At 42.8% G+C, this 22,849-nt stretch overlaps 1 protein-coding gene and 1 pseudogene across 1 annotated transcript; both read left to right on the top strand.

Annotated features, from left to right (window-relative positions):
* Positions 1-468: 468 nt before the first annotated feature.
* LOC111958155 (chemerin-like receptor 1) lies at positions 469-1,671 on the top strand (annotated as a pseudogene).
* Positions 1,672-11,095: 9,424 nt separating this feature from the next.
* LOC111957455 (chemerin-like receptor 1) lies at positions 11,096-15,001 on the top strand. Its single transcript, XM_023978286.1, has 2 exons — positions 11,096-11,145; positions 12,083-15,001. The coding sequence occupies exon 2, from the start codon at positions 12,095-12,097 to the stop codon at positions 13,133-13,135; it is 1,041 nt and encodes a 346-aa protein (XP_023834054.1). The 5' UTR covers positions 11,096-11,145; positions 12,083-12,094; the 3' UTR covers positions 13,136-15,001.
* Positions 15,002-22,849: the final 7,848 nt, after the last annotated feature.

Genomic DNA, 22,849 nt, shown 5'->3' with positions numbered 1-22,849 from the left:
TGTCAAGCAAAGAGGCACTGAATTTGAAGGTAGGCCTTGAAATACATCCGCAGGTACACCTCCAATTGACTCAAATGATGCCAATTAGCTTATCAGAAGCTTCTAAAGCCATGAAATAATTTTCTGGAATTTTCCAAGCTGTATAAAGGCCCACTCAGCTTAGTGAATGTAAACTTCTGACCCACTGGAATTGTGATACAGTGAAATAATCTGTCTGTAAACAATTGTTGGAAAAATAACTTGTGGCATGCACAAAGTAGATGTCCTAACCGACTTGCCAAAACTATAGTTTGTTAACAAGACATTTGTGGAGTGGTTGAAAAACGAGTTTTAATGACTCCAACCTAAGTGTATGTAAACTTCCTCTGAAGGGGGAAGTAGGGGTAGAGAACTAGGGGTGATCAAAACCGTTTCCTAACTACAATATCTTATCTTGACAGGTATTGCAAGCCAAAGAACTGCTACACAATGGAGGATTCTGAAACCATTTATGGTTTTGGTTATGATTATGGGGATTATAGCAATTCCACTTGTTACTCCTCATGATGAGGAGGTAGCGTTCAAAAACCCATAGTACATGCTTCATGGAGGTTTTATGCATTTCCCTCATGGTGGTCAATGTGGTTTTATTCTGGGGGTTTGTGGGAATGGCGTGGTCATCTGGATCGCTAGTCACAATATGAAAAAGACGGTCAACACCACCTGGTACCTCAGCCTGGCCGTCTCCAATATCATATTCTGTGCCTGTCTACCCTTCAACATCATTTACCCGGTAACAAAGGAGTGYATCTTTGAGCTCTTCATGTGCAAATTCAGCTCTTTAGTGATGTTCCTGAACATATTCGGCAGCATATTACTCCTGGTCATCGTCAGTGTTGACCACTGTGTGTCAGTGACGTTTCCAGTGTGGGCTCAGGACCACTCCACCATTTGCAAGGCCTTTGAATTTGTGTTCCTGGTCTGGGTTGTCTATGTCGCACTGAGCATCCCCTCCTTGGTGTTCAGTGATGCCAAGACTCATGTAGGGAAGAGCATGTGTTTCAATAACTAGACAAACCAACACAGCCACAAGATGATCACTGTAGGTCGGTTTATCAGGAGGCTTGTGCTCCCATTCRTCATCTTCTGTTACTCCGTCATCATTCTGCTACTAAGGACCAACCGGATGATCAAGTCCTCCAAGCCCTTAACTTATGACTGCCCTGATAGCCACGTTCTTCATCTGCTGCCCTACCATGTCTTTGTTCTGTTTGAGTTGATCCACCAAAGCTACGACCTGGCGATTATAAAAGCTGGACTGATGGTGGGTACCACTGTAGCCACAGCAAACATTTTCCTCAACCCAATGCTATATATTTTCATCTTAGACAGCTCTATACTGTCTAAGATGGAGAATGCCATGGGAGAGGGGGGCCGCACTACCAGCCACTACACCTCTAGGTCCAGCTCCATGGAGAGCAGCCGCAGGGACTCCACACATTTCTAAAAGTCTGAGGATGGTAAGGCCTCAGTGGCTGTAGAGACTGCGAACACAATTTTGTTCAGCAATACGTTGCCTTGTAGAAATGTCATGTAAGGTGGACTTGCACTTGAGGGTCTAAGAGAATAATGATATTTGTCATGTATTTGTTAAATCACAAGTCGTGTTCTTTGTCTCATGTTAACATAATGTCGAACAATCTACCTGTTTGATTTGTTTCTCTAAACTGAGTATGGTCTTGTGGAGATATTGGTCACACTTTATTTGGATAATCCAGATGACACATTAATGTTTCTTATAAAAATAAGTGYTGCAGTCAGTCTCTCCTCAACTGTTAGCCAAGAGAGATTGGCATGCATACTATTTATATTAGCCCTCTGATTACAATGATGAGCAAGACGTGCCGCTCTGTGGCAGCTGCAGCTTAACTAGGTCTTTCCTTGCAGCACTCGACCACACAACTGGACAATAATCAAGCTAAGACAAAACTAGAGCTTGCAGGACCTGACACATACCGATGTAGGATCTTATTTTGAGCCAGTTTCGTACAGCAACAACAGGAAATGTGAATTCGATTTTGGATTATACATTTTTTTAGGGGTTGATATACATTTTTCGTAAGGGAAAATCAAGTCTGAAATTTCTGTGGAATTMTAAAACTTTAAGACTTTTTAAACCTCAAATACCTCAGTTTTACATTTCCTGCATTACACTCTGTCTGAATTGGATCTTTAATTATGCATTGGATATTGCAGACATCCATACACAACATATTGTCCAGACCTATTCCCCCCAAAATAATTTGACTTCTGGGTCCAAAAGGGTAATGAAATTTGTAAAAATACAAGTATTTTCTTGTTCAATCTGTTTTGATTTGTTTTCTATATATACAATGAATATACAATCTTGTATTGTAGATATTGTAACATGTTTGGTTATTTATGTAATTATTCATGGGAAACGACTGCAAGAGAAGCTGCTTGCTTTTAATGAACTGAGAAGCAGCACCAGGCTGTTTGTGTGTGTGTGTGTGTGGTGAGTGCATTTTTCTGATTTAAATCCGATGTTTTGATGCATAGAAAATTAACTGATACAYTGCATTCGGAAAGTATTCAGACCCCTTGACTTTTTTCAAATGTTGGTACGTCACAGCCTTATTCTAAAATTGATTCAATTATGTTCTTATCATCAATATCCCATAATGATGAATGAAAAAAGTTTTTAGAATTGTTTGCTAATTTATTAAAAATGAAACAGAAATACCTAATTTAGATAAGTATTCAGGCCCTTTGCTATGAGACWCAGACTTCAGTTCAGGTGCATCCTGTTCCCATTTATCTTCCTTGATGTTTCTACAAATTGATTGGAGTCCACCTGTCGCAAATTCAATTGCTTGGACATGATTTAGAAAAGCACACACGTCTATATATGGTCCCACAGTTGACAGTGCATGTCAGAGCAAAAACCAAGCCATGCTGTCAAAGGAATTGTCAGTAGAGCTCCAAGACAGGATTGTGTCGAGTCACAGATCTGGGGAAGGGTACCAAAAAKTGTATGCAGCATTGAAGATCCCAAAGAACACATTGGTCTCCATTCTTAAATGGAAGACTCTTCCTAGAGCTGACCACCGGGCRAAACTGAACAATCGGGGGAGAAAGGCCMTGGTCAGGGAGATGACCAAGACCATGATGGTCACTGATAGAGTTCCTCTGTGGAGATGGGAGAACCATCTCTGCAGCACTCCACCAATCAGGCCATTATGGTAGTGGCCAGACAGCCACTCCTCAATAAAAGGCACATGACAGCCTGCTTGGAGTTTGACAAAAGGCACCTAAAGACTCTCAGACCATGATGAAACCAAGATTGAACTCTTTGACCTGAATGTCAAGCATCACGTCTGGAGGAAACCTGGCACCATCCCTACGGTGAAGCATGGGGGTGGCAGCATCATGCTGTGGGGATGGTTTTCATCGGCAGGGACTGGGAGACTAGTCAGGATCGAGGGAAAGATGAACGGAGCAAAGTACAGAGAGATCCTTGATGAAAACCTGCTCCAGAGCACTCAGGACCTCAGACTGGGGTGAATGTTCACCTTCCAACCGAACAACGACCCTAAGCACACAGCAAAGACAACACAGGAGTGCTTCGGGACAAGTCTCTGAATGTCCTTGAGCGGCCCAGCCAGAGCCCGGACTTGAACCCGATCGAACATCTCTGGAGAGACCTGAAAATAGCTGTGCAGCGACGCTCACCATCCAACCTGACAGAGCTTGAGAGGATCTGCAGAGAAATGGGAGAAACTCCCCAAATACAGGTGTGCCAAGCTTGTAGCGTCATACCCAAGAAGATTCGAGGCTGTAATTGCTGCCAAAGGTGCTTCAACAAATACMGAGTAAAGGGTCTTAAACCTGTTATGGCTGCAAGCCCGACGCCGGTACACCTATGACAACATCCAGCTCAAGTGCAGGGCGCGAAATTCAAAATCTATTTTTTAAAAATATTTAACTTTCACACATTAACAAGTCCAATACAGCATTTGAAAGATAAACATCTTGTGAATCCAGCCAACAAGTCTGATTTTTAAAATGTTTTACAGAGAAAACACCACATATATTTATGTTAGTTCACCACCAAATAAAAAAGAGGACAGACATTTTTCACAGCACAAGTAGGATGCAGGTAGCATGCACAAGCCAACCTAACTAACTAAGAACCCCCTAAATAACCTAGAAAAACTCCCTCAGATTTGAACAGTCCCTTAACAAAAAAAAATGTTTACAACAATAAAATTCTTTATGGGGGGTTTTGTTTCAAAAAAAAAAAATTGGGGTTTGGCGCAAAAAAAATAAAACCAAAAATTTTTTTTTTTTTTTTTTTTTTTTTTTTTTAGCCTGGCCCTATAAATCAGTTTTACATTACTGCTACCATCATAGCTACAGTCAGAAATCGCACGGGAGTAGCCAGAGAAAATACAGACACAACTCAACTACCTAATTACATCATAAAAACATTTCAGAAAAATATATGGTGGATAGCAAATGAAAGACAAAGATCTTGTGAATACAGCCAATATTTCCGATTTTTAAAATGTTTTACAGCGAAAACACCACATATATTTATGTTAGCTCACCACCAAATACAAAAGCAGCAGCCATTTTTCACAGCAACGGTAGCATGCAAGTAGCATGCACAAAGCTAACCTAACTAACCTAGAACCAACCTAAATAACCTAGAAAAAAACTCCCTCAGATGACAGTCCTATAACATGTTACACAATAAATCTATGTTTTGTTCGAAAAATGTGCATATTTTAGCTATAAATCAGTTTTACATTACTGCTACCATCATAGCCACCATCATAGCTACAGTCAGAAATCGCACGGGAGTAGCCAGAGAAAATACAGACACGTCAACTACCTAATTACTCATCATAAAACATTTCAGAAAAATATATGGTGGATAGCTAATGAAAGACAAAGATCTTGTGAATACAGCCAATATTTCCGATTTTTGAAGTGTTTTACAGCGAAAACACAATATATCGTTATATTAGCTTACTACAATAGCTAACACACAGCAGCATGATTCTAGTCAAACGGTAGCGATAGCACAGTTCGACAGATATATGAAATAGTATCCCAAATTGGGTACTTATCTTTGTTGATCTTCCATCAGAATGTTCTCCAAGGGGTCCTTTGTTCAGAACCGTCTTTATTTGGATCCAGAACGAACTATTTCCCTCTTGAATTAGCAAGCACACTGGCCGTGCGGTGCTAACCTCTCCTCTTGAACTAATTCTTGCGACGCATCACGTCTAAAGTCCAGAATAAATTCAATAATATAATAAACTATATTGAAAAAACATACTTTAGGAATGATATTGTGACATGTATCAAATAAAATCGAAGCCAGAGATCATATTCACCTATAACGACGGTTTCCAGGAGGCGACTCCAGATCCAACTTCGCGCCTTCCAAAAAAAATGTATGGCGCACTTCTCACTCCAAGAGGTTGTATTCAATCCAGAACGAGAATAATCAGTCATTTCTGCTCTCACTTCCGCAGACACCCCAGGGGAAGGTGTATGACGTGTTTCTACAGTCCTAAGTGACATGCCCTTTTATAGACAAGCTCTTGAAGAGAGACATCGCTTTTGGAAATCTCACTTCCGGATAGGAAATGGTCTGTAAAAAGAGTTCTGTTTCACCTAGAGAAATAATTCAAACGGTTTTAGAAACTAGAGAGTGTTTTCTATCCAATAGTAATAATAATATGCATATTGTACGAGCAAMAATTGAGTACGAGGCCGTTTGAAAATGGGCACCTCTTTCCAGTTATTCAATACGCCCCCTGCAGCCATAACAAGTTAATACTTATGTAAATGTAATATTTCCGTTTTTTAAATAAATTTTCTAAAACTGTTACACTTGTTTTTGCTTTGTCATTATGGYGTATTGTGTGTAGATTGATGGGGGAAAAAWGCTATTTAATCCATTTTTAGAATAAGACTAATGTAACAAAGTGGAAAAGTTAAGGGGTRTGAATACTTTCCAAGTGCACTTACTAGGCTCTATTTTGTTTAGTCATTCCATACTGTCTTTTAAAATGCAAATMACTGTAAATCAAATTAAGTCATACCTGCAATTGTGACAGACACAAACTTTTGTGTCAAATAACCCGAATTTAAATCAATTGAAAAGGAAACAACTCCTTTGTTCACAGTTTCGTAATGTACTGTAACCACAACCACAGATGGCATAAGTGCTTTGCCAAATACCCATCCCAAAACAGCCACCTAACTGTAGCTGTCATTGGCTTTGTGCCCCCCATCATCTTCTGCTACTCTGTCGTCATCATCCTGCAACTGAGGACGAACAGGATGACAAGGTCCTCCAAGAACTTCAGTCATGACTGCACTGATAGCCACGTTCTTCATCAGCTGGCTGCCTTGCCATGTCTTCATCAATCAGGAGCCAGGTATTACAATTTTCTAACTTTTATTCATGAAGGGCTAAAGATATCTGCGACTCTGGCTAGTGCAAACAGTTTTCTGAACCCATTTCTGTATGCGTTCGTGAGCAAAGATGTCAATCAGAAATGCTGGAGCTCTGTAGTCTCTAAAATAAAAAATGCTTTTGATGAGGAAGAGCGCTCTACAAGGAGTAGAGGGACCTCTTCCTCCCAGGCTGATTAAAAAATGTCGACAAATGTCTGATTGCCTTTCAACAAATACTGTAATTACAAGGCAAGTGTATGCTCCTTAACTTTTTTTCAATTTTTGCCTAAAATGACATACCCATGAAGCAAGGATATGCATATTCTTGATACCATTTGAAAGGAAACACTTTGAAGTTTTTTGAAATGTGAAATTAATGTAGGAGAATATAACACATTCGATCTYGTAAAAGAAAATACAAAGAAAAAGCAACCCTTTCTTTTGTACCATCTTTGAAATGTAAGAGAAAGGCCATAATGTATTATTCCAGCCCAGGTGCAATTTAGATTTGCTAGATGGCAGCAGTGTATGTGCAACGTTTTAGACTGATCCAATGAACCAGTGCATTTCTGTTCAAAATGTTGTATCAAGACTGCCCAAATGTGCCAAATTGGTTTATTAATAACTTTTCAAGTTAATATRTGTGCACTCTCCTCAAACGATAGCAATGGTATTCTTTCACTGTAATAGCTACTGTAAATTGGACAGTGCAGTTAGATTAACAAGAATTTAAGGTTTCTGACAATATCAGATATGTCTATGTCCTGAAAAATGTTCTTGTTACTTACAACCTTACAACCTTAGCTCAACCATCCCGTGGGGGACCCACCGATCCTGTAGAGGTTTTAAGGACATGTCCATATTGCCAATTCAATGATAAGGATTGTGACAATGATTCATAGAATGTTGGTTCTATGTTATCTATATCAGCTGCAATGCAAACTACCATATGCAAAACTTTTCATCACCAAAAACGAGTAACAAATGTTGAATAATGTCTGTATGTTGACAGTCAGTAGTATTTGTATTTCCTGCCACATATCACCCATCTTATGTTTGACAGGTTTTTGTGTAATCAGATTTGTACCATGAAATGTAATTCAGCCCACCGTGCCAACATTCATCTGTCAGATCATGTGCTGTGACACTGAAATATCAAGTGCAATTATATATCCTATAAAGCAGTTGTTCCCAAACTTTTTATAGTCCCGTACCCATTCAAACATTCAACCTCCTGCTGCGTACCCCCTCTAGCACCGGGTCAGCGCACTCTCAAATGTTGTTTTTTTGCCATCATTGTAAGCCTGCCACACACACACACTATACGATACATTTATTAAAAATAAGAACGAGTGAGGTTTTTGTCACAACCCGGCTCATGGGAAGTGACAAAGAGCTCTTATAGGACCAGGACACAAATAATAATATAATAATAATCAATAATTTTGCTCTTTATTTAGCCATCTTACGTATAAAACTTTATTTGTTCATCAAAAATTGTGAGTAACTCACCACAGGTTAATGAGAAGGGTATGCTTGAAAGGATGCACATAACTCTGCAATGTTGGGTTGTATTGGAGAGAGTCTGTRTTAAATCATTTTCCACACACAGTCTGTGCCTATATTTGCTAGTGAGGGACGAGAATCCACTCCCACATAGGTACGTGATTGCAAAGGGCATCAGTGTCTTAACAGTGCGATTTGCCAAGGCAAGAATCTTTGAGTGTAGCCCTATCCAGAAATCTGGCAGTGGCTTCTGATTTAAATTACATTTTCACAGAACCACTTGTTGTAATTTCGATGAGGCTCTCTTGTTCAGATATCGGTAAGTGGACTYGAGGCAGGGCATGAAAGGGATAGCGAATCCAGTTTGTGTCGTCCATTTCGGAAAAGTACCTGCATAATTGCTCACCCAGCTCACTCGGATGCTTTGCTATATCACATTTGACATTGTTTGTAAGCTTGAGTTCATTTGCACACATCATACAATGATGGAAAGACCTGTGTGTTGTCGTTGTTCATGCAGACAGAAAAGAGCTCCAACTTCTTAATCATAGCCTCAATTTTGTCCCGCACATTGAATATAGTTGTGGAGAGTCCCTTTAATCCTAGATTCAAATCATTCAGGCGAGGAAAAAACATCACCCAGATAGGCCAGTCGTGTGAGAAACTCGTCATCATGCAAGCGGTCAGACAAGTGAAAATGATGGTCAGTGAAGAGAACTTTAAGCACATCTCTATTAAAAGAAACATGTCAATACTTTTCTGCCCATATCATTGCATAATGCAGGAAATACACGAGAGTTCAGTGGCCTTGCTTTAACAAAGTTAACTATTTTCACTGTAGTGTCTAAAACGTCTTTCAAGCTGTCAGGCATTCCCTTGGCAGCAAGAGCCTCTCTCTCGGTGGATGCTGKAGTGTACCCAAGTGGCGTCGGGAGCAACAGCTTGCACTCACATTACCACTCCACTGTGTCTCCCTGTCATGGCTTTTGCGCRTACAGATACCAACACATCTTGACCACCAAAGTCCATCTGATGTCACAAAGCTGTCCAGTACTTTAAAAATATCCTCTCATGTTGTCCTGGTTTCCAGTGGTTTGCAGAAGAGGATGTCTTCCTTAATTGACCCCCTCATAAGCGTAACGGACATATACCAGGAGCTGTGCCAGGCCCGCCACGTCTGTTGACTCATCCAGCTGTAACGCATATAATTCACTGGCTTGTATGCGAAGCAGTAATTGTTTCAAAACATCTCCTGCCATGTCACTGATGCGTCGTGAAATAGTGTTGTTTGATGAAGACATTGTCTGTATAGTTTTTTTGTCCTTTTACACCAGCATTGTCCCAGCCATATCCGCGGCAGCAGGAAGAATTAAGTCCTCCACAATAGTATGGGGCTTGCCTGTCCTAGCCACTCGGTAGCTCACCATATAAGACGCTTCTAGCCCCTTCTTATTAATGGTATCTGTTGCTTTTATATATGTCTCACTACTCAAAAGTCTTCTTTATTCTCGCTCAAACTCCCGTGGCTTATTTTTCAAATTGTCATGTTTTCGTTTCTAAATGTCTGCACAAGACTGAAGGTTTCCCGCAAGAGAGTAACGGTTAATGTGATTGGATGTTAATTATTTGACTAGGCTACTACTCAAAAGTCTTCTTTATTCTCGCTCAAACTCCCGTGGCTTATTTTTCAAATTGTCATGTTTTCGTTTCTAAATGTCTGCACAAGACTGAAGGTTTCCCGCAAGAGAGTAACGGTTAATGTGATTGGATGTTAATTATTTGACTAGGCTACCTGCATTTGACATTGTGTTGTTATTTCGCTTAACACTAGATGGTTTAATTTTATTTTTGGCGTGAAACGAGACTACACAGGCGAGGGGGGAAAAAACTCACCCAAATGTATAGCCCCGTTGGAAAATACAAATGTACTGTTTGAAAATGTGAATCACATTTTTATTTGGCGTGCGCCCGACGGTATTGCGCGTACCCCTTGGGAATACCTGCTATAGAGGATCTGAGAATTCAGCCTGGTCTTATAGACTAGACGTAACATATTATGTTATATCAAATTAGTATGATATATGTTACGTTTGGTATGGTTACATAGGACAGACGGTTACTTAAGGCAAACGTCTAGCAAACCAAATGTTGCGAGCTCGAATCTCATCATGGACATCTTTAGCAAATTAGCAACTTTTCAACTACTTACTACTTGTTCAGCTACTTTGCATGTTAGCTAACCTTTCCCCTAATGCAAACGTCTAGCAAACCAAAGGTTGCGAGTTCAAATTTCATCACGGACAAGTTTTGCATTTTAGCTAATTAGCTACTTTGCAACTACRTAGCATGTTAGCTAACCCTTCCCCTAATGCAAACGTCTAGCAAACCAAAGGTTGCGAGTTCGGATCTCATCACAGACAACTTTAGCATTTTAGCTAATTAGCAACTTTTATACTACTTACTTATTTTTGCTACTTTGCAATTACTTAGAATGTAAGCTAATTTAGCTAACCCTAACTCTATCCTTAACCATTTAACCTAACTCCTAAACTTAACCCTAACCCCTAGCCAAGCTAACGTTAGCCACCTAGCTAAAATCCACAACATATCATATGTTTTGCGAATTCTTAACATATTGTACGTTTTGCAAATTCATAACATATAATAGAAATTGTAATTCGTAACATATCATACGAAATGGGTGATGGACATCCACAAATGAATACATACCATACGAAACGTAACATATCATACATAATGGAGTATCTCAGATTTACATACAGAATTATACAATATGCTCTGAGACCAGGATGGAGAAAATAATTGGAGACTCCTGTGTTGATATTCAGGTTGAACAATACATGGAAAACACATTTCACACAACCACTGTGAACTCATTGGAAGTTGGAATTGTTCATGTATTTGTAAAAACACAAGCATTGTTCTGTTCAATTTACCTGTTTAATTTGTTTCTCTGAAGAAGCTGACTAAGCGATGATCTTGTATTGTATTGCACCATGTTTGTGGTTATTTATGTAAATATTTGGTGTAAACCACAGAAAGAGAAGCTGCTTGTTAAAAGGAAGTTAGTCCGACAAGCAGAAAAAGTATTAACTGCATTTATGATTCTGCAGCAGGCTGTTTCTGTTGTGTGTGTGTGTGGTGAGTGCCTTTTTTCTGATTAAATCCAATGTTTTGAGGGACGGAATGTCAATTGATATACACTTATTAGGCTTTATGTTAACTTGGTTACAATATTGTTTATGTTTCATGCATTTTTTATTTTTTTATCTAATTAAAAGTGATAAATACCTGTAGTTGTGACAGAAACAAATTGTGTCCAACCATCTTTGTGTTGGACACACCAAAGTAAAAAAAAAAAGAAGAAATAATCAAATCTGATAACTAAAAAGTTATTTTCAAAACATGAACAAACATTTGAAAAGTATTATTTCAAGCTGTGTGAATCCAGGGTGAACAGTATATTTGAAAAGTGATTGTAATTACATTAGTTTATCAAGAGTTACAAAACGAGATTCAGAATATATGAACCTGCAGCCTCTGTAATATCCAAAGGGCCAAAGTCAGTTATGTATTGGATGCTGTGCCTGACCAGGTTTAGGTGGAGGCTGCAATTCAAGTTGAGGTTTATTTTCACTTCATTCAAATTTWGAAATTGCATGTCAATTTCAGTTCCTGAATTTAAATAAATTATAAAGGAACTCCTAAAATAGGTCATTATAAAAGCATAGCTTAAAACAAAGTGCAGATAACTTGTACCTTCAAGTAAATCATGCATTTATGTCAATGAGAGACTTTCATGACATAGTGTGCCATTTAATGGCACTGTGTTTTTTGATTTGTTTTACCTCACGGACATAAAATGGTATGAATATATTACAATGCAACTAATATTTTATCACTTAGTTAACTTAACAAAATGTTCTGAGTTGACACAGCTAAAGCTTTTCAATAACATTCAAAATACTGACATTTCAATCCTCAAATCTTAAATTAATGTATTGAATGAAATGATATTCAATCTTCCTGCTGTTTGTTTTCTCTGAGGTAGCTGATTTTTATACTTGTGTTTGGACAGAACGAGAGAGCCATGACAGCAGGGATATTAGACACAATTCCAACGAATGATGATGATGATTATGATGATAGCAAAAACCCTCCAACTCAGTCCTCATTTGGCCAACCACCGGATACATCAGCCAGTTCACAAGGGGACTACATACTCCTTGTGGTCAATGTGGTCATCTTACTGCTGGGGGTTTGTGGGAATGGGGTGGTCATCTGGATAGCTGGTCTCAAGGTGAAAAAGACGGTCAACACCACCTGGTACCTCAGCCTGGCCATCTCCGACTTCATATTCTGTGCCTGTCTCCCCTTCAACATAATCTACATGGTAACAAAGGAGTGGATCTTAGGGCACTTCATGTGCAAGTTCACCTCTTTTGTGATGTTCCTCAACATGTTCAGTAGCATCTTCCTCCTGGTCGTCATCAGTGTTGACCGTTATCTACTTGTCGTATTCCCAGTTTGGGCCCAGAACCAGCGAACCGTGAGGAGGGCCTCTGCAGTTGTGGTTCTTGCCTGGGCCGTCTCTGTTGCACTGAGCATTCCCTCCACAGTGTTTCGTCAGGTAACCACAGATGGCATAAAGTGCTTYAATTATTACCCACACCCAAACAGTCACATAACTGTAGCTGTCAGTCGATTTATCAGTGGCTTTGTGCTCCCGCTCCTCATCATCATCTTCTGCTACTCTGTCCTCATCCTGCGACTGAGGACCAACAGGATGACCAGGTCCTCCAAACCCTTCAGAGTCCTGACTGCACTGATAGCCATGTTTTTCATCAGCTGGCTTCCATACCACGTCTTCATCCTTCTGGAATTTAAAGCCCACGATCAAACTTCTCTAACTGTTATTCATGAAGGGCTAAATATATCTGTGACTCTGGCTAGTGCAAACAGTTGCCTGAACCCATTTCTGTATGCATTCATGGGCAAAGACTTCAAGCGGAAATGCTGGAACTCTTTCCTTTCTAAGATTGAAAATGCTTTTGATGAGGAGGAACGCTCTTCAAGGAGTAGAGGGACCTCTTTCTCCCAGGCTGATTCAAAAGTTTATACAAATGTCTGATTGCCTTTCAACAAATATTGTAAAACAGGGCAAACTTATGCCCCTTTTAAGTATATTTTATATATTTCCAATACAATAACCCATTAAGTTCACATATTAAGGTCCATAGTTGTGACAATATAAGATTTGCTCTGTCTTAGCCAACTGTTATGCAAACTATGCAAATGTTTTAACCCTGAGGAAACAACTAATTTCAAGTTATTTCCTGTAACACCCACTCAATTGTGGTAACGGTATTGTTCAAATGTAGTTGAATGTAATTTTTATCACCATTCAAGTAACATAAGCAACAATATTGTACTGTATTGTTCTGCATTTCCTGCCATGCATCACCAATCTTTTGGTTGACAGGTTTTTGTGTAATCAGATTTYTACCATGAAATGTAATTCAGCCCACCGTGCCAACATTCATCTGTCAGGTCATCTGCTGTGACACTGAAAGGTCAAGTGTAATTACATATCCTATAGAGGAGCTGAGAATCTTATTGAAGAGCCCTGTGTTTATACTTCACAAAACCGCTGTTTGTCAACAATTATTTTGGATGAACGTGAAGCCTTTGGAACTTCATACTGTACTAATATCTCTTACAAATTGTGAAATAGCTTTTTTCACATGTTAAGCTCAAACTTTCTCATGTGAATCCATATGTTCACATGTATTACATTTAGAGATAACAAGTTAACACCACCTTTCACATGTGAGGAGAATAACGTGTTTTCTCCTCCCATGAATTGCAAGTTTACATGTAAAAAACATTCACATTTGCAGTTTCACATGTAAGAATCATTCACATTGTGTAATTGCAAGGTCACATATGGGGCTGAAATAGTGTTATTCCCCTCCCATGTGAAACAGTGGTGTTAACATGTTGCAGTAGCAATTTTTCCACATGGGGAATTGCAAATTATGTAATGCCATTCTACTTTAATTAAGTAATAATTAAAGTGCATAAAAATGAATTATGGTGCCATCCACTTCATTTGTTTTCCTCCATGGTGTTGCATTGATACATGTATATTTAGTACTACCACGAGGAGGAGGCATTCAGAGTGTTTCTGCTGCAGGCGCACGCTCTATTCATACGTTGGTCCGTGGCTGTTGGAAGTAGTCCGGTGAAAAGAACCGAGAAGCTAGTTAGCTAGCAGTGTCTCCTTATTTTTAATATCCTGTGTTCCGGTTTGTATGCATGGTTACGTTTTCAAAATCTAGAGAGAAAATGTTTAACTGAACTGTAATGAGTTTTTGGGTCATTTTGATGTATCATTTATTTGTTTTGACCAATTGGAAAACAAGTGAGATTTTTTTCCATGAACATGAGCGTAGCGAAGCTAAATAACTAGCTAGCTAAATCACTTTTGTATGCAAGTCAATGGTAAAATGTTGGCATCTCAGATGATTTAAAAAATATATATTTGATACTTTTCGGATCTCTTAAATTGTAAAAATGTTTACAAACAAGGGCTCATATTGAGGGTATTTGCATGTGTACATATGAACCACGCTAATTATATGTATTTTAGAATGTCATTTTTTATTAAATCTATATCTAATAGCCGCATGCTAATTTCTAACTGCTAGCTTGTTAGCTAGCTTAGTGCTAGGCGCTAGCTAGCCTGCCATTTCATCCCAGCTAGCTAGTTTTAGCTTCCCTTATTGTTAGATGTCCATTTGGATTTTGTTAATTTTTTATTATTTTAAAATGTATTTTAATGTATTTGAAAACTTGTGAATGTGTTTGCTATTGGAATGAATGCAAACAGATGCTTTTCTAAAAAGAGAGGATTTTGAATTTGAAGAGTCAATGTTCTGAGATTGAGAGAAATTTGTAATAAATATACATTGGAAGAGAACCCCAGTGAAACTGAGCTTACTCCGTGTCTTCTTATTGATCCTGTTTAACATGTTAAAATTCACATTAAAATAGTCACGTGATGAGGTATGCCCACCTGTGACTTCAGCATCAATATTGACCCTCTTGGTCTTTAATACTTTCCGATGGCACTGTATTGTATAGCTTGTTCTTCGATACCAAAGCAATCTACAATAGAAAATGGGGTGTGTCACTTTCAGTATTACTCACCTTCAATAACAATAATCAAGGATCGTACATCAAGAAAAATTAAGTATAGTAGATAACTCTAATCTAAACTAATCTATAACTTGAAGAAAATGCCTTTTGATCCTTTGGAGTAGTAAGCTTTCAGTTATATAATTTACAGTGAAAGACCTTTTGGGTCATATTCAAATTAAATAAGTGAACAAAAATATTTAATCCTTAAGAGTATATTGATGCACCCAATCTAAGAAACATAACCAAAAATAAAGGGTTAAATATGTGTACAAAAAAACCAAAATATTTCCTGAGCTTTCTTATATCTCCTAGATATAGGCAGTGGTGTGTATTCATGGATGCCAAGGGAAGCCAGGCTTCCCCCCAAAAATGTACCAAGAACATTTTGTAAAAACATATAAAATMTAGCTTTCACCTCTGTGRTTCAAAATMTTCCTTCAATTCGCAAGAGGCTGAATGCATCTCACRGGAGAAAGCATCAGAGTGAGCAAAACAGCACCCCTCTGTCTCTCTACGTGTAGGCCATCTATCTGATGCTGTCTGGTCCAAACGAGTATGACATTGATACAGCCCGTTGCATTGAATAGAATGAAAGTGAAGCCAGCGAGCATTTGGCCTCCCTTGATAATGTATATAAATTTGCCAATCAGCGCTGAGCTAAACTGAGCGAGCTTAACTGTGAAAGGTCCTGGCGCACCAAAAGAACGTGTCAAGGGAAGCCAGCCTGGATTTTGGAGTCACTCCTGTCAAATCGCATTGAGAGCATTCGTCATTGACAGAAACAACTTGAATTGTTGCATCTCATTGTGTTGTCATTCGGTGGCTAGCTAGCTAAAATTGTCGCTTTCCTAAATTAGCCATGGATGGAGATAGGGATTTCTCCGTACTGGCCAATGATTATAACGGCGATTCTGATCCAACCATTAATTCATACATGTTGTGCCCCTGGCCCGATAGGATGGAAGTTCAATATGTAGCTAGATATAGATTTTTTTTTTTATTTTTTTTATGAATATTAAACTCCTTTCGCACAGAACACCCAGCTGGTGATGGTGATGACTGAGTATACCAATCCTTGAATGGAAGTTCAGCTAGCTAGCAAGCATTTTAGCCAGGTAGCCTTGGACAACAAAAAATAAAAGRGTGTACTTTATAACAGAGTGATAAACCGTTTCATCAACATGAAAGAGAGGAGGATGGCATCAACATATTTCTCTACTTGCACGAACGTGCGCACACAGAAATCAGAACCATGGACAGCCACATCATATTTAGTTTACGTTGATTGGACTTAATTGTTTTTGGTATCTTTTAGTTGTCACTGTATTAGACTAAGCAGASGTGATTTGATGTTTGATTTGAAGTTGAAAGGGTGCTGGAATAGTGGAGACAGTTCTTGTTTTCTTTGCAACTTGCGGTAACTCTCTGTGGTTGTAAATCAATAGTTGTTTAGTGGTCCGAAAATGGCGGAAATATGAACTTTCTTGACCATGCTGTAGGTCATGTACTGTTTGTTACATGCAATATGCTTTGTTGACTAAACCGGAGAGAGGTTGCTATCCGGTTTTGTGATGAAACAAAGGTGTGATTGAATTTATTCTGCCACTGTGTCTTCTTATTGTCTCGGCCTTTAGGCCTATATACTGTATCACGGTCGCAAGGCAAATTAATGAACAGGTTATAGAGCAAACAATGCAATTATCACATAACACTTGTCAGAGCTGCTAGGAGTACTGGGTGGATGGAGTCAAGCGCAGAGAGCAGGTTTCAAGAACGTGGATTTATTTTCCAATACACAGGGAAAACGATCATGCCCTAAAAACACATGGGCGCATGAAAAGACGAGTCCAAAAACACCGGACTAACTGTTCCGAGAAAATAACAAAATCCACATTCCAAATCCAACACCAAATAACAGAATCAAGCCCGCACAACAGCCAGCGGGCTACCTGCCCTTAAATAGCCTACCCACCAAACTAAACTCAAAACAGTGCACCCAATCAGCCCAACTAACAGAAACAAAAAGAAAGAAATCGATGGCAGCTAGTAGGCCGGTGACGACGACCGCCGAGCGCCGCCCGAACAGGAAGAGGCACCATCCTCGGCGGGATTCGTGACAGTACCCCCCTCTGACGCGCGGCCCCGCAGCGCGCCGACCCCGGCCTCGAGGACGACCCGGAGGGCGAGGCGCAGGACAACGGGTGGCGACGGTGGAAATCAGCCAAGAGGGAAGGATCTAAAATGTCTCTCCCCGGTACCAGCACCTCTCCTCCGGACCGTACCCCTCCAGTCAACGAGGTACTGCAGGCCCCTCACCCGGCGTCTCGAGTCCAGAATAGCTCGTACAGCGTACCGCGGGGACCCCTCGATATCCAGAGGGGGCGGAGGGACCTCCGGTACCTCACCTTCCTGAAGGGGACCAGCTACCACCGGCCTGAGGAGAGACACATGAAACGAGGGGTTAATGCGATAGTAAGAAGGGAGTTGTAATCTATAACACACCTCGTTTATCCTCCTCAGGACTTTAATGGCCCCACACACGGCGGCCCCAGCTTCCGGCAGGGCAGGCGGAGGGGCAGGTTTCGGGTCGAGAGCCAGACCCTGTCCCCTGGTGCGAACACAGGGGCCTCACTGCGGTGGCGGTCAGCGCTCCTCTTCTGCCGCTCACTGGCCTGCCTAGAGAGGGCCTGGACTGCCCGCCAGGTCTCTTTAGATGGCTGTACCCACTCCTCCACGCAGGAGCTTCGGTCTGGCTCTGATGCCACGGAGCCAGGACCGGCTGGTACCCCAATACGCATTCAAATGCGGACATGTTAGTTGAGGAGTGGCGGAGTGAGTTCTGGGCCAACTCCGCCGACGGGACGTACCTTGCCCATTCTCCTGGCCGGTCCTGGCAATACGACCTCAGAAACCTACCCACCTCCTGGTTCACTCTTTCCACCTGCCCATTACTTTGGGGTGATACCCAGAGGTAAGGCTGACCGAGACCCCCAGACGCTCCTAACGCCCTCCTACCGGGACGTGAACTGGGGACCTCGATCAGATACGATATCCTCCGGCACCCGTAGTGCCGGAAGACGTGGGTAAATAGAGCCTCCGCAGTCTGTAGGGCCGTAGGGAGACCAGGCAATGGAAGGAGACGACAGGACTTAGAAAACCGATCCACAACGACCAAAACGGTAGTGTTCCCTGAGACGGGGGAAGATCAGTCAGGAAATCTACCGATAAATGAGACCATGGCCGTTGTGGAACCGGGAGGGGTTGTAACTTTCCTCTAGGCAGGTGCCTAGGAGCCTTACTCTGTGCGCATACCGAGCAGGAAGAGACATAGAGTCTCACGTCCTTAGCCAAGGTGGCGCACCAGTATTTCCCCTAAGACCCGCACTGTCCTCTCAATCCCTGGATGACCCGAAGAAGGTAGTGTATGAGCCCACCGAATCAATCGATCATGAACACCAAGCGGTACGTACCTCAGGCCAGTAGGACACTGAGACGGCACAGGTTCTACCCAAACGCCGCTCGATGTCCGCGTCCAACTCCCATACCACCGGGGCCACAGACACGAGGCTGGAAGAATGGGAGTCGGATCGATGGGCCGGTCATCCGTGTCATAGAGACGAGACAGCGCGTCGGCCTTAGTGTTGAGGGAACCTGGTCGGTAAGAGATCGTAAATCTAAAACGAGTAAGAACATGGCCCACCTAGCTTGACGCGGATTCAGTCTCTTCGCCTCTCGGATATACTCCAGATTGCGGTGGTCAGTCCAGATGAGAAAAGGGTATTTAGCCCCCTCAAGCCAGTGTCTCCACACCTTCAGGGCTTTTACCATAGCTAGTAACTCCGGTCCCCACATCATAGTTCCGCTCCGCCGGCTCCAGCTTCTTAGAAAAGAAAGCACAGGGACGGAGCTTCGGTGGTGTGCCCGAGCGCTGTGATAGCAGGGCTCCAACACCAGCCTCGGACGCATCCACCTCCACTATGAACGCTAACGAAGGGTCCGGATGCGCCAACACTGGAGCCTCAGTAAACCTTGCCTTCAACTGGTTGAAGGCTCATCTGCCTCGGCCGACCACCGTAGACGCACCGGGCCCCCTTCAGCAGTGAGGTAATGGGTGCCGCCACTTGGCCAAAACCCCGATAAACCTCCGGTAGTAATTGGCAAACCCTAAAAACCGCTGTACCTCCTTTACCGTGGTTGGAGTCGGCCAATTAGCACGGCGTTAACGCGGTCACACTCCATCATCACCCCCGAGGTGGAAATGCGATAACCAGGAAGGAAACGGCTGGTTTGGAGAACACACATTTCTCAGCCTTGACGTACAGGTCATGCTCCAGCAGTCACCGAAGCACCCTGCGCACCAGGGAGACATGCGCGGCGCGTGTGGCAGAAAGATCAAGATGTCATCAATATATACTACCACACCCTGCCCTGCAAGTCCCTGAGAATCTCATCTACAAAGGATTGGAAGACGGCTGGAGCATTCTTCAACCCATACGGCATGACGAGGTACTCATAGTGGCCTGATGTGGTACTAAACGCTGTTTTCCACTCGTCTCCTCCCCGAATACGCACCAGATTATACGCGCTCCTGAGGTCCAGTTTTGTGAAAAAACGTGCTCCGTGGAATGATTCCATCGCCGTAGCGATGAGAGGTAGTGGATAACTAAATCCCACTGTGATTGAATTTGACCTCGATAATCAATGCACGGACGCAGTCCTCCCTCCTTTTTTCTCACAAAAAATAACTCGAGGAGGCGGGTGACATGGAGGGCCGAATGAACCCTTGTCCCAGAGCTTCCGTGACATATGTCTCCATAGCAACGTCTCCTCCTGTGACAATGGGTACACGTGACTCCTGGGAAGTGCAGCGTTCTCCTGGAGGTTTATCACGCAATCCCACCGCGATGAGGTGGTAATTTAGTCGCTTCTTCTTACTAAAAGCGATAGCCAAATCGGCATATTCTGGGAGAATGCGCACAGTGGAAACCTGGTCTGGACTCTCACCGATGTGGCACCGATGGAAACTCCCACACACCTACCTGAACACTCATCTGACCACCTGAAGAGCTCCCTGTCGCCAGAAATGAGGGGATTGTGAATGGCTAGCCAGGGACCCCCAACACCACTGGAAACCCAGGTGAATCGATAAGGTAAAAGCTGATCTGCTCCCTATGATCCCCTGGTTACCATGTCCAGCGGAATCGTGGCCTCCCTGACCAACCCTGATCCTACCGGTCGGCTATCTCGGGAGTGCACGGGAAAGGTGGGTCTATCTGCACCAGCGGAATACCCAACTTACGGGCGAGTCCGCGATCATAAAACTCCAGCTGCGCCTGAATCGACTAGCGCCTTATGCTGAAGAGAGGGAAGAAAAAATAACCAAAAACATGTGACCAACAGGGAGCTCTGGGTGAGTCTTGTGCCTACTCACCTGGGGTGGCCGAGGAGTATTCCCGCTGCCATCCCGACTCCCAGATGGACTCCTCCAGCACCGTCCGAAGTGTGTCTCTCCGGCCACAGTAGGTGCAAGAAGAGCCACCTCCTCCGGTCCCCTAGATGCAGCTCCTCCCAACTCCATCGGAGTTGGAGCGGGAGGGCTGGGAGGTGGAATGGACAGGACCCCCTCTGAACGCCCGCGGGCAGCTAGCAAGTTATCTAGTCGGATCGACATGTCTATCAGTTCATCGAGGGAGAGTGTGGTGTCCCGACAAGCTAGCTCCCGACGGACGTCCTCCCGGAGGCTGCAACGGTAATGGTCTATTAAGCCCTGTCATTCCACCCCGCACCAGCAGCCAAGGTCCGGAACTCTAAAGCGAACTCCTGGGCGCTCCTCGTCTCCTGTCTGAGGTGAACAGACGCTCACCCGCCGCTCGGCCCTCTGGTGGGTGGTCGAACACAGCCCGAAACCGGCGGGTGAACTCCGCGTAATGGTCCCGAGCCGAGTCTGGGCTGTTCCAGACGCGTTAGCCCAGTCCAGGGCCCTCCCCGACAAACAGGAGACAAGGAGGCTTACACTCTCCTCACCCGAGGGAGTCGGACGCACGGTAGCCAGGTAAAGCACAAGCTGGAGCAGAATCCCTGGCAACCAGCCGCTGCTCCATCGTACACCCTCGGGGGGTGAGACGCAATGTGCTGGTCCCAGCCGATGACCCTGTAGGAGTGGGTTGTGTCGTCTGCAGGGGAGCTGAAGGGGCCGTCGGGAGACCACTCCTCTCCATCGTTCATCCTCTCCATCATCTGGTCCATCGCTGACCCGATACGATGAAGGACAGCTGTATGATGATGGACACGCTCCTCCATAGTAGGGAGAGGGGTGGTCGCTGCTCCTGCTGACTCCATATGGTGGTGCGGGCTTCTGTCAGAGCTGCTAGGAGTACTGGGTGGATGGAGTCAAGCGCAGAGAGCAGGTTTCAAGAACGTGGATTTATTTTCCAATACACAGGGAAAACGATCATGCCCTAAAACACATGGGCGCATGAAAAGAGAGTCCAAAAACACCGGACTAATGTTCCGAGAAAATAACAAAATCCACATTACAAATCCAACACCAACATAACAGAATACAAGCCCGCACAACAGCCAGCGGGCTACCTGCCTTAAATAGCCTACCCACCAAACTAAACTCAAAACAGGTGCACCCAATCAGCCAAACTAACAGAAACAAAAAAGAAAGAATGATGGCAGCTTAGGCCGGTGACGACGACCGCCGAGCGCCGCCCGACAGGAAGAGCACCATCCTCGGCGGGATTCGTGACAACACTGGATATACAGTGGGGCAAAAAAGTATTTAGTCAGCCACCAATTGTGCAAGTTCTCCCACTTAAAAAGATGAGAGAGCCTGTAATTTTCATCATAGGTACACCTCAACTATGACAAACAAAATGAGAAAAAAATCCAGAAAATCACATGTAGGATTTTTATGAATTTATTTGCAAATTATGGTGGAAAATAAGTATTTGGTCAATAACAAAAGTTTATCTCAATACTTTGTTATATACCCTTTGTTGTCAATGACAGGGTCAAACATTTTCTGTAAGTCTTCACAAGGTTTTCACACACTGTTGCTGGTATTTTGGCCATTCCTCCATGCAGATCTCCTCTAGAGCAGTGATGTTTTGGGCTGTTGCGGGCAACACAGACTTTCAACTCCCTCCAAAGATTTTCTATGGGGTTGAGATCTGGAGACTGCTAGGCCACTCCAGGACCTTGAAATGCTTCTTACGAAGCCACTCCTTCGTTTCCCGGCGGTGTGTTTGGGATCATTGTCATGCTGAAAGACCCAGCCATGTTTCATCTTCAATGCCCTTGCTGATGGAAGGAGGTTTTCACTCAAAATCTCACGATACATGGCCCATTCATTCTGTCCTTTACACGGATCAGTCGTCCTGGTCCCTTTGCAGAAAAACAGCCCCAAAGCATGATGTTTCCACCCCATGCTTCACAGTAGGTATGGTGTTCTTTGGATGCAACTCAGCATTCTTTGTCCTCCAAACACGACGAGTTGTTTTTACCAAAAAGTTCTATTTGGTTTCATCTGACCATATGACATTCTCCCAATCTCTTCTGGATCATCCAAATGCTCTCTAGCAAACTTCAGACGGGCCTGGACATGTACTGGCTTAAGCAGGGGGCACGTCTGGCA

The sequence above is a fragment of the Salvelinus sp. IW2-2015 genome, linkage group LG33 (assembly GCF_002910315.2).
Source record: "Salvelinus sp. IW2-2015 linkage group LG33, ASM291031v2, whole genome shotgun sequence".
In the NCBI taxonomy this organism is placed as follows: domain Eukaryota; kingdom Metazoa; phylum Chordata; class Actinopteri; order Salmoniformes; family Salmonidae; genus Salvelinus; species Salvelinus sp. IW2-2015.
This window is presented reverse-complemented; position numbering and strand designations above follow the sequence as displayed.